The following is a 14,534-nucleotide window of genomic DNA, read 5'->3' as shown; positions in this document are numbered from 1 at the left end:
TTTTCGAAATTGCAGCGGCCATAAAAAAGAAAATATGAAAACCCATTACACTCCACACTTAAGTCACACTGTTTATTTAAATAGTAGCCAAATTCTTGAAGCAAAAGAAATTACAGGCAACATTTACTCTACTTTATTTCTATACTGTTAAGTGCAAAAAGCATTAAATTATTACTTAGATAATATTCAAAAGTTTTTAATCATGAGCTGAAGACCTTTAAACACCATTAAATAATTTATTTAAAACAATGAATATAATTTCAGAACATATGTATACACATTTAAAAGATAAGTTTTGGTTTGAATTAACACTTTATGTCAAATAAATATAATTTGCTTTCAAACAAATTCCTTTTTGGAAGAGGAAACAACATTATTTTTGGAGGAGGAAACTACATTAAAACAACTATTTGACCATAAAAATGCATACTTTTTTAAAGTTAGAAATTTTCTGGTTGTCATTTCCTTTTACTGAACAAATCAAAGGGTTAAAAAAAGAGCCATTATCCAGATGTGGCCAGGCTATCTTGAAAGGCTAACCAAATATATATTTTCGTGGGTCGACAGCCAAAGCGTGACTTACTTTATACTAAGGCGTACCAGTGGACTGGTATATTGATTTGAATCCAACTTAATAGACGTTTTATTACACTGTTTCATGTTTGATAGGTCAGGCCTCATTTAAATTTACTTTCGGGCCACATGCATTAATTTTACAGTTAAATGAGGTTCTGGGGAGCCAAAAGTAAAAAAAAAGGCTAAATATTACATGCCAAAACAGTCCATTCACCATTGCCACACGTGTCAGTAACAGACTGCTGTATCGAGCGCGCCTCACAAGGGGCACTAAGCGCAAGCATGGTTTACAAGGGCATGTTTATTATGCTTTCTCGTTAATCACAGGAAATAATTTATAAAGTACTTATTGAATGCAAATACATTAGCCCCAAGCCAGTTAAATTACTCCAGTAAATAAAGTGTTGATTGAAATGACTTTTAAGTAATTTTCTTCAAACTATTGTCCTCACTTTTTTGTTTTCATGACAAGCCAGCAGAAATTTTCTACAGGTCGGATTTGGCCCGTGGACTGCTATTGAGAAGGCCTACCCTAAGCAATGTAGGAGGCTGCTTCCTTTACAAGTTGGACATTAAGGTACATGGAATAATACCATGAACCAAGGTGAGACCCTGGAGACACAAGCCACGGTCACTCACCTGGTGTCATTGAAGCTGTGCCACTGCTCCGAGAAAGGGTGCTGGCAGTAGGCAACGTAGTGGCCGGAGTTGACTCTGCCATGGTGAGTGACGATGGCGTACAAGTCATAGCAGCAGTTGCTGCTGCTGCTGCTGCTGGCAGAATACTCCTTCATTTCCAGGTTTTGGACTTTATAATCCACTTTAGTGGTTAGTTTGGCTCGCTGGTTATTTTCCGAGTTCACCAGGAACCTCTTCAGGTCTATATTTAGTTAAGAAATTTTTTTTGTTAAAATACAAACAAACATAATCAGTAGTTTATGCTTATCTAGGAAGTCAGTTTTAATTTAAAATCACTAAATCATTTATTTGAAAATCACAGTTAATCATATGTTTCACATGAAAAGTGATAAAAACCATTAACAAGGCTTGAGTATGTAAAAGGGCAACTAACAGGCCAAATTTTATGGGTATTCACTCTGTAAATTATCTTGTAAAATTAAAATCATGTAACAATTGGTAACACCTGTGCTAGCGTACAACAGAAATGCGTGAGAGCAGCATTCTCCCCCAGACGCTTTGATGGGCCAGCCGCATTGGGACCAATTTTGCACCCAGACACCTATCTCTTGCTTAGCTTAACTGCTACTGTAATTATCATGTGTAGCTGCGGTGCCTGAGAGCACCCTTCTCCTCCAGATGCTTTGATATGCAGCCCCGTTGGGATTAATAATTTTATTCAATCCTGGCCTCTCTTGGGGTTGGTTACTGCTTGATGAATACTTTGTACATTGGTCAGTGTTCGTAATAAAGAAACGCTTTTGAACTTTGCCTGGGTACGGGGTGTTATGTTCTCTTGCAATATGTTTTAACTCGCGGGTCCGACATCACACCATGTTATTGCTGGCCCCGCCGCTGCTGTGTTGCCAGATGTATGTCTGCCTTGCACACCGCGTTGATGCCAGTTGGTGTATGTGTGGCCATAACACCCCTCCCCACTAGAATGTAACTTAACTTCCACTGATCACTGGTACCGGAGCGGACGTCGAGATATACGCCCACAACTGGTAACTGTAGATCTTGTAGACTGCATGGGCTGTGGTTGGTGGGGAACTTGGTCAGGTGAACCACCTCTCCGGAGGGGTAAAGCTGCTGGGCACGTCGCTTCCGGAAAGCCCAAAAATGGAGAGTCTGGTGCTGAGCAGGCCGTACGGGTAGCAGCATCATGAAGGGGAGGCGAAGCTGCTGGTGATGAGCTAGCCACTCTTGCAGATGTAGCACAGTCATTTTCTTGGTTGGATGGTGCAGGTGACAGTGTTGACGTTGTAGCACCAGTTTCTTCCTGTGTATCAGGTGAATGTGTCTGATGCCTGTTTTGATGTATGTTACCCAAGGGATAAGCCGGATAAGCCACCCCCAACGTTGATGCAGCATGACTTACGTCCTGACATGTGAGCACTACATCCCTCAGAACTTCTCTGGAATAATGGTAATACAGATGGAGGTGCACCTGTATCGACCATTCTCGTGGGAAGGTCATCAATGTCATCTCCAGGTTCTTCAGCAAATCGTCGACGTACATAGTCAGCAGAAACGTTCATGGCCAGCAACTCAGAGTCTAGGCGAATGTCATAGGCTCGAGCTCCAGAATGACCATGTACTATACCTGGTACCCAACTAGATTTGCTTGAACTATGCTTCATCATCCATACCAGTTCCCCGACTTGGAGTGAGGGCAATGTCACCGGTGTTGGTGCGTCAAACTCGGATGCAGGGTGTAGTTGAGTAAGATGCGTACGAAATGCTCTACCCATGGCTTCCGCAGGGGTTCTACCCGTGGACGATGAGGGGCGTGTTCACATAGCCCATATAGCGCGAGCCACTCGTGCATGGATATCTACATCCTCGAACTTCAGCAGTAACTTCTTGACTGTTTGTACTGTGCGTTCCGCTAGCCCATTTGAAGAAGGGTGCCATGGCGGGGTACACAGGTGGCGTATGCCATTTCTGCGAAGGAAGTCATTGAAGGCATCGGACGTAAACTGCCGTCCATTATCAGTTACGATGACCACTGGTTTGCCAAAATCAGCCAGAATGTAGCGTGTGTGTGTAATAAGAACCGAAGCAGTCAAACTTGACACCACTTTGACTATTGGCCATTTCGAAAATGCATCAATTGCAATGTGCAGGTAATGTCCCAGGAATGGTCCTGCATAGTCAAAATGCAATCATTCCCAAGCGAATGTTGCACGGGGCCATGGAGATACAACTGATCTTGGAGGTGCATTAGCTACTGATTGACAGGCTTGGCAAAGTTTCACCTTGTTCTGAATGTCCATGCCGATATTGTGCCACCAGACAATACTTCGGGCAATGGCCTTGCTGCAGTTTTCGCCTGGGTGTGTGGAATGAATCAATTTCAATACTGTCTCTTGCAGTGACGATGGAATCACGACCCTGTCATGCCATAAGATGCAATTAGATTGTAGCGATAGCGCTGACCTTTTGACGAAATATGGGCGCAAGCTGTCTTGTACCTTGTCCGGCCAACCTTGATGCATGTAGCGTTTGACTTGCCGTAGAATATCATCATTCTCTGTAGCTTTTGCGATATCTCGTGGAGATAAGAGATGTAGGTCCCTAGCCTCCAGGAGGTGCACGCCAACTGGGTCAGGGCACAAATCATCTGCAGATGTAGGCTGAGGCAACCTACTCAAGCATTCAGCATGACCAACAGATTTTCCAGGTTGGTGGCGTAGCTGATAATCAAATGAACTTAAGATCAGAGTCCATCGTAACATTCTCGGCGACAAATGCAAGGGGGTTGGTTTGTCTGGAGAAAGCAGAGGCTTGTGATCAGTTACGATCGTAAACGGTCGAAAGGCCAAATAAGGAGTAAATTTCTTAACAGCAAAAATAATGGCAAGACCCTCGCGATCAAGTTGTGAATAAGCTCGCTCTGTGACTGATAGATTTCGCGATGCGTAAGCAATAGGTACTTATGTAACTTTACCTAGCAGATCATCGCTCCGTATGATGTGTGCAAGAACCGCACCAACCCCTACAGGTGAAGCATCAGCTGTAACGACAAAAGGTAAATTAGGATTGTAATGGCACAATACCTCAGGACTGATTAACATGTCTTTCACAGTTTGAAGTGCAGTTTGGTGCTTTGCAGTCCATACCCATGTAGCCTTCGAATCGAGCAAGCGGTGTAATGGTTCCAAAATTGTGGCCTTGTCTCTGAAGAATCTGCCGTAGAATGAAATCAGTCCCAGTAGGGATTGAAGTTCTTGTTTTGTGCGTGGTACAGGGGCATTTGTAATAGCATCCGTCTTTTCAGCCGTAGGATAAATTCCCTCTGCATTAACCCTGAACCCAAGGACTTCAATCGATGAAGCTTGCCATACACATTTCTCAGCATTGACTTTTAACCCAGCGTCACCCAGAATTTGCAGAATGTGGATGAGCCGGAGGCGGTATTCCGCTAGTGTCGCTCCTTTCACATATATGTTATCCTGGTATGCAATAACTACTTTGACAGGTCCCAGTAAGCCGTCAACAACTCTTTGGAACGCGGCTGAAGCCACCTTGATACCAAAAGGTAAGCATGTCACCCTGTGCAGGCCCCGAACCGTATTGACGGTCAATGCGTGTGATGTCTCTTCAGTCACTGGAATCTGGGTGTAAGCTTCTTCTAAATCAATAGTGCCATAGAGTACACCACCTGACAACTCCGACAACACTTGATCACCCGTGGGGGAGCGATAGGTATCAGCAGACAGAGCACGATTAACAGTGCCTTTGTAATCAGCGCATAGTCGTAGCGAACCATTGCGCTTTAAGACTGGCACAATAGCAGTTGCCCAGGATCCAGCGTGTCTTATGGGAATCCATATCCCCCTCCTGACGTTCGCCTCAATGCTGTCTTCCATCCTAGTTGAGAGTGAGAAGACGACGGAACGAGCGCACTGATAAACAGGAGGAACAGTAGGGTCTAAATCTAGATGCAGTGGTGGCCCTTTATAGCAACCTGTCCCAATACCTGACACAGCAGGAAGCTTCATGACTGTTTGCAAAAACGTCTCATCTGACATAGTGGAATAGGGTGTATCTGGAGACAGAAAATGTACACCCTGAATGGAAATACCTAGGGCATCAAACCAGTTACGACCCAGAAGATTCGGTCCAACACCATCAACAACCAGCACAGGCAGCATTACTGTAATATCCTTGTGCCGAACTTGTGCTTGGAACACACCAACCAGAGTCAGGGATTGAGATGCCCATGTGTGCAACTCAATTGGTGCCTGATGCAAAACAGGTTGGTCGACCTGATTGGCACAGTATGTATTAAAGGTGGACACATTCATGAGTGTTCGTGAACACCCTGAATCAACCTCAAAGTGCACCATGAAGTTATCAATCAGTATCTGCATGACGTAAGATTTCTTTTTTAGAGCTGGGGATGAATCAGCCAACAAAAACAAGCCCTCAGATTGCGGCAATGACCCGCCTGCAATAAAATGGCGTGGTAAACCCGCCTGTGTTAGGGCGTCTGCTGCAGTGTGACAGCGGGGAGTGTGGCTACCAACTGTAATAAAATTCGTGTGGTCTTCCTCCACCAAATGTGACACAGCTTTCTCCTTTTGCTTGCAAGCTTTTGCAACATGCCCAACCTTATTACATTTCTGACATTTCAATTTGTCTCTGGGAAGCGGGCAAGTTCTAGCAGTATGTCCCTTTTCTGCACATCGGAAACATGTTACATTCTTGCTAGGCGTAAAATTAACAGAAGGGGAACCAAATTTGAAATGATTGGTTCCAGTGGTATTAAGTTTGTGAACCTCGTCCATGCCGGAGTTCCTAACCTCTAAAACATTGGCTTCGGAACATTCTACCATTTGCACTATTTCTAAAGCCTTTATGCTAGTTAGCTCTGTCTCGAACAACTTTGCCTGTACGTCGGCATTGCGCAGGCCACAAACAAATTGGTACAACACCATGGTCGTAGCATTACCGGCGAAATTACAGGGCGATGCTAGACGCTTTAATTCGGACTTGTACACGACAGCTGTCTCACCTGGCATCTGACGTCTGTTGACAAATTTGTTGTAACACACCATCGGGTTTACCTTAGGCACAATGTTACAGCTCAAAATCTCGATGAGCTCGACAAATTTATAGCCACGCAGAGTTTTCGGCGCCGCCTAGTCCTTTAAGTCGCGAATGATGTGATCGTCCAGCATCTCAATTAGCAATCCTCGTTTTTTGTCATCAGTCACTTGCCCTTTGGAATCCAGCCCAAACTGAAAACGCTCTAGATGATCAGCCCAGGCTTCTGGGCAAGCATGGTTGTACATGGTAAATGATGATGCCATGTTGAACGCGATAGCACTTTCACTGAATGTAAATTAAGCACTTGTAGAAAAACAACGTTTCCAGCACACAAATCGTTACTTCACGCATCCTCGTCGCCATTGTTAAGTTCTCTTGCAATATGTTTTAACTCACGGGTCCGACATCACACCATGTTATTGCTGGCCCCGCCGCTGCTGTGTTGCCAGATGTACGTCTGCCTTGCACACCGCGTTGATGCCAGTTGGTGTATGTGTGGCCATAACACGGGGAATGGAATTGTGCCTCAAATTATACATATTTGTACCATTGTCCATTTGGTATTTTATTTGATGTATATAATACAGAGGGTAAATGTGCAATCACGTCAATAAATATCTCAATTACATACAGCATGTATGACATTGACAAGAGAGCTTTCTGTGGAGTGAAGGCTTGTGGGATGCCACAGAGTATAAAGTTCATAGTAGTAAACCTTTACAAAAAGGTATAAGATGTTTTCTTTTAAAAATAAGTCCCAAATGCTGAGAATCGGGCAGGTCTTTACATGTTCAAGACACAGGCAGTAAGCCTAATGGCAATGTGGGCAATATCACGTACTACATGGAGTAACAGTGAGTCCATGTGCCGTAACACATGGTGGCACCTGACAGTATTCACATCTGAAACGCGATGTCAGTATGAAAAAGACATAACTTAGTAGGTTGTAAATAAAATAAAATATTAATGACATGACCAAACACTAGAGGATAGGAGATTGATATTGGGATTTTTTAAAATAGTCAAATGGTCTCCACTGGCTTTTCAAAATGTGAACCCATATTTTTAGATGAGCATCTGAAGGTTTTTCCACCACATGACCCAGTAGCAGTGAAACATAATGCTACATTTGAATGCCACTAACATGGCTGTGATAAAACTAATTTTTCTTTAAAAGTTTTTGATTTTTTTTAGAAACTAGCCTTCAATGCCTGCTTACTTCCCAGGTTTATGTCATACCTATTTTTGATATTTGTAAAGTCACTTCCAGTCTCATTTAACTTTAAAATTGCACTGCCTAGAAAATTTTATGTTTAAAAAAACGTTTTATTGGGTGAAGGCTTGAAACCAAAAACACCACAGGATATTCTCAATTTCTCATCTAATTGTGGACTATTTCAATATAATAAAACTTTAGTTCCTAAAAATCTTTTGGATATTTGTTTTACTAACAATTATGATTGTTTGGTAACCAAAGCTGATGAAGCACCTGTAAAAGAGGACATATATCATTATTATTTGACAATAATTCTTATAAGCCTAAAACTTTTAATGTTTTCAGATTCTACACAAATGGTGATTACCCAGGTCTCTTCAATGCTATTAAAAATCATGATTGGACTAAATTTTATGAATCATCTGATGTTAACTATCTGTGGATCAATTAAATTCCTTATTTGTAACAACATCAATGATTACATTTTAGTATCAACTATAAATCCTCATTGGTTTTCTAATAAAGCAATTCAAGCCTTGGAGGGAAAAAAAATTTCACAAACTATATAAACAAAATAAAAACAACCTCTATTATGACTATTTTTCTTTCTTTCGGAGAAAAGCCAAATATTTACTCAAGCATGATAAAATTAATTGGACTCAAAATTATCAACACCAATATCACAATCAACCCCAAAAAGTGTTTGCATTATGTAAAATTATTAAAAATGGTTATAATGAACAATACCTACTCACTTGATGTTAATGGTTATGCTCAAAAATTTGCTAGTGTTTATGTTCCAGATTCTTCTATCAATCCAGTCTCCAACTCACCTATCTACCATGATACAATATGTGTCACTCACATCTTGAAATCCCTTGTGCTTTGGGGTATAAAATCACTAAAATCATCTATGCCTACAGGACTTGATGGGATTCCAAATTTTATTTTAAAAGCTGTTCACATATATTAGTTCCTTTGAGCATCTGTTTAATTCAAGTCTTGAAACTAATCTATTTCCTGAAGAATGGAAAATTTCCAAAGTTATACCTATTCACAAAGGTGGATACAAACTAATGGTCTCAACCCCATATTGCTTCTTAATGGCTTTTCAAAAATATTTGAAAAAAATTTATTTAGAAAGTTAGTTTCCAAATGAAAATTATATTAGCCATCAACCAACATGTCTTTAGAGCTGGAATGTCGACAACCACAAACTTAATCCCTTTCTGAAATCCTATTTAGTGATTAACAGAGGCCAGATTGAAGCTTGTTACTTTGATATAGCCAAACCTTTTGATACAGTTAATCACTCAATACTATTAAATAAATTGTCTAATTTTGGACATTCTAATAATTTACTTAATTGGTTTACTAGTATCTTAAAAATCATATTTTTTTTTCTATTAAAAACTGTAATTCTGCACATTATAAAGCTATCTCAAGAGTTTTCCAAGGTGGAACTCTATAACCTTTATTATTTTCATTGATGATATCTCCTTTGCTCTAAACTACTCTATTTGTGTTCAGTTCACAGACGATCTAAAAATTTATCAAAAAATTACTTCTTCGAATGACTGCTTATTACTTCAATTAGATATTAATGAAATTAATAATTGGTGTAATTCAAATCTTGTAACTCTTAACAAAGAAAAAACAATCACAGTGAGCTTTTATTATTATTTAGCTAAAAATGATAAACCATTTCTGAAAAAATTCTTATAAAATTGCAAGACATTGACTGGCCAATTGCGTACCTCATCCACCAAAAAAACTAACCCAAAAAAGATTATTGGACTAAACTTACTTAACTATATTTAAAAGGCTACATATTGAAACACAGCAAGAGCCTTACTTAATATAAATACAAGAAATACCTAAGAAAATAAAAACCAATATTTTAACTGGCAGTTAAACAGATGTCTAAACCTTTTTTACGCATCCTAAAATTTAATTTGGGTCGTAGAATTTACTCATAGCATTGCAATTATAAATACATTGAGTCTTAAACAAATTATACTCTTAATTCCTGTCCCACTAATGGTATTTAAGTCTATTTCAGTTTCAGTGCACTGTTTCATTTACGAGGGGCAGACAATACAGTGAGGATGCGGGGCTTCATAAAAAATGATTGATCATAATAGGGTTGGACATGTCCAACTTTGTTTTGTCTTTAAGACGCGGCGTCAGTAGTATATAAATGGCGAATTTGGGACAATGTATTTCTTATGGGACTACAATTTTGTGGTGGTTTTCTGTGGTGGCTTGCCAATCGTGAGGAATCGGCTATGTTCGGGCGTTTACGCCCCTCATGGCTTATGATTAGGGTCATGTGGCCATCTTAGATGACACCACATCTGCCATTTTGGAATCCACTATTTTGAAAATCTGTACATATTTAGCTAGAAATAAGGGAAAAAGTTCAAAATTCATTAAAAAAAAGCACTTATTAATTTACTGATTGATTAAATTGATTCCGTCCTTGGTTCGATACTTTATCGATGAAAAAAAAAAGTTATTTTAGGGAAAAAATACTCAATAAAATATGGTGAAAAATCCTAAAAGAGGCATAAATTTCTCACCTACCAGCCTCCAACTGATTCGACTGATTCCTGTCCTTGATTCGATCCTTGATAATTGCAAAATGATTATTTTGGAAGGAAAAAAAACTATTTAATAAAACATGGTGAAAAATTAAAAAAAAAAAAAAATTGGTTGTCTGTAAAGTCGGTTTACGAATGATAGTTTAACGTGACAACGTCATAACAAAACATTGACAAAATGATTCCATACTTTTATGAATAAAATTGAATCATTTTTATTGAATTATCACTATTTTGTATGGATACAAAGAAGGAGTGAAATGAAATATACAATTTAACTGATAAATTTACTTTTATTTGCACTCATTAATTCAAATATGTTTATTACTTTAACAAAGAGATTATTTTAACTATAACTTTTATACATGTTTGCTATTTAACTTCAAGATTGTCGAGAATGTTTTACGCTTTTTCGCAATTACACATTTAACGACGAAGTTTGTTCGTCGTGAAATTAAACGTAGAATTTAATAAAAATGCCCTTGCAGTTAATAAAATAAGTATTAGTAAGTTTAAGAAAGAACTTCGGCTTTAATCTCCAACCCAGACGCTCGTGGTAAGCTGGGGCCGAGATTAAAATTCGTCGAGAATATTTTACGATTTTATGTCTTCCAGTGCTCAAAATGAAATGCAATTGTGGCCCCGGGCACGAAATTTTATTTATAATTCATTAATAATAACGCCCCTTGCGATAAACAAAGGAAAATATGTATTAACGAGTGCCTGGCTGCCGCGGATGGGAATAGATAGCGCGATTCGTTCGGTTCGCGTCCGTCACCGTAGGGGAATAATATTATTTTGTTTTTGTAATACAATTTTATAACAAATACGCATCCCAAATACACCAAACTTATTTATAATGTGTTACAGTATTTTTTAAAACATTGTGCAAAAGATCCCGGGTGTAATTAGAATTATTATGTGTAACTGTAAAACACCATTGTTCGTACAAAAACGTATTTGAAAATTCAACATTACTTTTAAATAACCGTACTGATTGTGCTGAAAATCGGTGGACGATCGTTAAATTACATAATATTAATAATTTAAACGACGAAAACATGATTGGAAAGTCAAATCAATGGTTGTTCCAATCGAGTGGAAGAGAGATAGATGCGGCGCAAGCGTACAATGAGCGTAACGGGACACATCGTAGTGGGACATTGTGCATTACAGGACAATTTTTTGTGCGTGCAGCCGGCGTTCATCGATTTATTAGACCTTGTCACATCAAAAAACTGTTCAAATTCCTCACTTACCAGCCGCCAGTAAGCTACAGATGCCATATTGGCCGGCATCTCATAAACAAATTCCTCATACTAATTTAGCATCTCTCTTTGATCGGCAAAATTCCTTTGATTCACTATTCGCAAAATAATTTTCATAATTCAAAAATTAATTGTAAATACTTGTTGGATAACACTGGCTTAAGAGTAGTTATGTTTTATAGCTGCCTGACTTCATCTTTTCACATATAAAGTAGAAATAATGATATTTTATATAGAATCATTTGTTTTGACTTTAGTAGAGTGTATTTAAATTTTTTACTTGTATTTTTTATTTTTATTTATATATTGTAGTTGTCAGTTGTTGTCTTGTCTATCGTGCACATCTTTTAAACTTGCTTTAAATGTTGTTGTGCATGTAACAATGTATATAAAAAAATTAAAAAAAATAAAATTACACAGTATGCATACACTATATTGTTTACAAGTCATTAAAAAATATAAAAATTACTTTTTTCATCATTTCTAAATAAAGAATTCATCAACATTCTTCTGTTTCAAACATGTATGGGGTTTGATTGAAGCATGATCAGGTACATTATTGTGTGCTAACCATCTTTATTTGCATAGATATAGAATACAAATAGTCATTTTTATGTGAATATAAAATAAAATGTCTACAAATCTGATTTGGATTATCTGGTGATTAAGATCAACGAGGGCCGGATAAACAAAGTTTAACTGTAATCTGTAAAATGTAGTTTTACAAAAAGCAAAGATAACAAGATGCATTTTTGCTGAAGAAATAAGTACAATGACTCCACAATATCACAAAAGATATTTTGAGAAAATCTACACACTGCGCACAGATTATTTTCAGCAAACAACTTTACAATTTTATTTATATTTTGTCTCTACCACTACTGGTATTATTTATTTTGTTTTTGTCTTCATGAGATTGTAGACATCTTAAAAATGTACTAGATCCCATCCCTCCACTTCAACCATGACAGTATCATTTCACCCTTAAAGTGTTGATCAAAGTGTGTGAAAATTCAAAGGCTTTTAAAATACTTAAATGGTTTTTACAATCATAGAGTAAAACTACTAAATATCTTAAAGTAGGTATTTGAGTGCTTAGTTTCACATCTTAAAATATTTTGTTTCAGTATATATATGACTAAACTATACGGTACAAAAAGGATACGCAAAACTAATACTTGCGGAAATTTTTTGATGAGAAACTTCTTTGTACTCTTCTGATTCTTCTTACATACTGAGCATTCCTGAAACATAAAAGAAAAAAAGAACATAAATATTAAATAATGTACATCATTTTGATAATAGCACACTAATAATAATGAGGATGATAGAACAGAGGATGACTTGGATCCCAGTAATGGGAAATGGATATGACCATAACGTGACTAGGCAAGACTAGGTGAGATGATTCTGCGATGGTTGTCCACTGCCTTTTGCAGTAAAAAGATGATATGACTAAAATACACCCTGTCATGAACTCGAGAAGGAAAGTATCCTCCTACAAATAACAAGTCCACGATGCAGCCAAGGAGCAAACTCTGGACATGTAGCTCTAACCACAGAGGTAACTGGCCCAAAACCATTATTACTGTTAAAATTTATCTGAATTTATTAATCAACAGCTTCGACAAATCGCAAACTATATTTGCCTAAACTAACCCAAGCCTGAGATCATACTCTTATCAGTAACTTTCAGACATTATAGTATTCTGACTGGCAACTGAAACATAACGTAACATATGAATATAAATAAATGATAGCCTGCATAGTTAAAATGAAAACAGTAGTTACAGCACAACTTTGCACATCAAATTTCCTACTGCTATGTTAGTGAGCTTATTTTTAATTTGATTTTCATTTAATCTATTGTAGCTAGTGGATCTGTCATGCTATCAAATCTGTACCATGATATCGGATAGTCAGGGTTACATAATAAAGATAAAATAAAAGTTTATTTCTTCTAGAATTCATTGAGACTCACTGTTACATATCAGCCTAATTGTGCATGCTCATGCACAAACAAGAAGGTACTGAAGACAATTTTATTCTGCAGAATTTATGGTAGGTATTTTATTCTTTTCTTTGGGAAGAGATATTTTAAGCACACTGAGTGTCATTTTAAAAAAGTTGGTAAAATGAGCAATTGTTGGGAAATGCTTTCACAGGTTAACTATTGAGTTTAAAAATAAATGATCATAGTTCACAAAAGAGAGCACTGATTCAGTTGAAGCCACGAACTTTACTTTTATTAAATACATTTAATAATGTATTAAGAATTTAAAATAGAATAGTAACATGTTTTGAAAACCCACAATAAATTATAATAAAAACCTGGCCAATAGTTTAAAAAATTAGTTAATGTTTTGCTAAGGTTTTCATTAAGATGGTGCCTGTTTGTAATCACAGGCCTAGAGAACCTGCTCTATGAGATATGACACCAAATACTCTCCCTTGCGCAGCAAAGGGGACACTATGAACAGCCTTGTGAGCTCTCGTAGTGCCCACATGCCTTTTACACACAAGGATCACGCTTCTGAGGAATTGATAAGACACATTTAGGGTAAGTTCATAACTTATTAACTACACATTAGGTAAACCTTGCTTAAAACTGCTGACATTGCCAGGCAGCAAGCCACTGGCTAACGTCACACGACTGGCCAGTAACAAATCAATGCCGAGAGGGGAGAGAGCAGCAACATGATGTCTGATCTCTCTGGTGGGTGGAAGCTGACTGGAGAGAGTATGGTGGTGGTTGGCACCAAGATGTATGCTAATACTAGTGTCGGCAGTTATGAAGACGTGTGTTTAAAAAGCAAACAATATTAAAACAAATATACATTATAAACTATACCAAACTAAATTAAGTTACAACCAATAAAATACACAAGTAGCACCCATGCGTTCAACAGTAGTGGCTGAGCGTTCAGTAGCGGTTATGTGTTCACCAGTAGTGGCCTTACGTTCAGTAGCGGCCGTGCGTTCATAGCCGACGGGCGGATTTATTGCTAATGCAGTTTTCTTATTCTGTAGTACAGTGAACTAATAACTTAACAGTAATAATTCTTCACTCTTCGACCAACTCGAGTATCTGGGCTTCCGATTATCACAGAGTGATGCCACTTTTACTGATTTGGA

General features: G+C 38.0%; 1 protein-coding gene across 4 annotated transcripts in view; it reads right to left on the bottom strand.

Moving 5' to 3' along the window:
* Positions 1–14,534, bottom strand: part of LOC134529616 (ubiquitin carboxyl-terminal hydrolase 2-like) — a 161,773-nt gene that overhangs the window by 3,964 nt on the left and 143,275 nt on the right. For all 4 annotated transcript variants that reach the window (XM_063363904.1, XM_063363905.1, XM_063363903.1 and 1 more), the window contains 2 exons: positions 12,565–12,643; positions 1,216–1,456 (listed from right to left, as the gene is read on the bottom strand). In XM_063363904.1, coding sequence (XP_063219974.1) covers positions 1,216–1,456; positions 12,565–12,643 — 320 coding nt within the window. The remainder of the gene's footprint in view (positions 1–1,215; positions 1,457–12,564; positions 12,644–14,534) is intronic.

This window comes from Bacillus rossius, chromosome 2 (genome assembly GCF_032445375.1).
Source record: "Bacillus rossius redtenbacheri isolate Brsri chromosome 2, Brsri_v3, whole genome shotgun sequence".
In the NCBI taxonomy this organism is placed as follows: Eukaryota; Metazoa; Arthropoda; class Insecta; order Phasmatodea; family Bacillidae; genus Bacillus; species Bacillus rossius.
The sequence above is the reverse complement of the archived record's forward strand: the minus strand, read 5'-3'. Positions and strand labels throughout refer to the sequence as shown.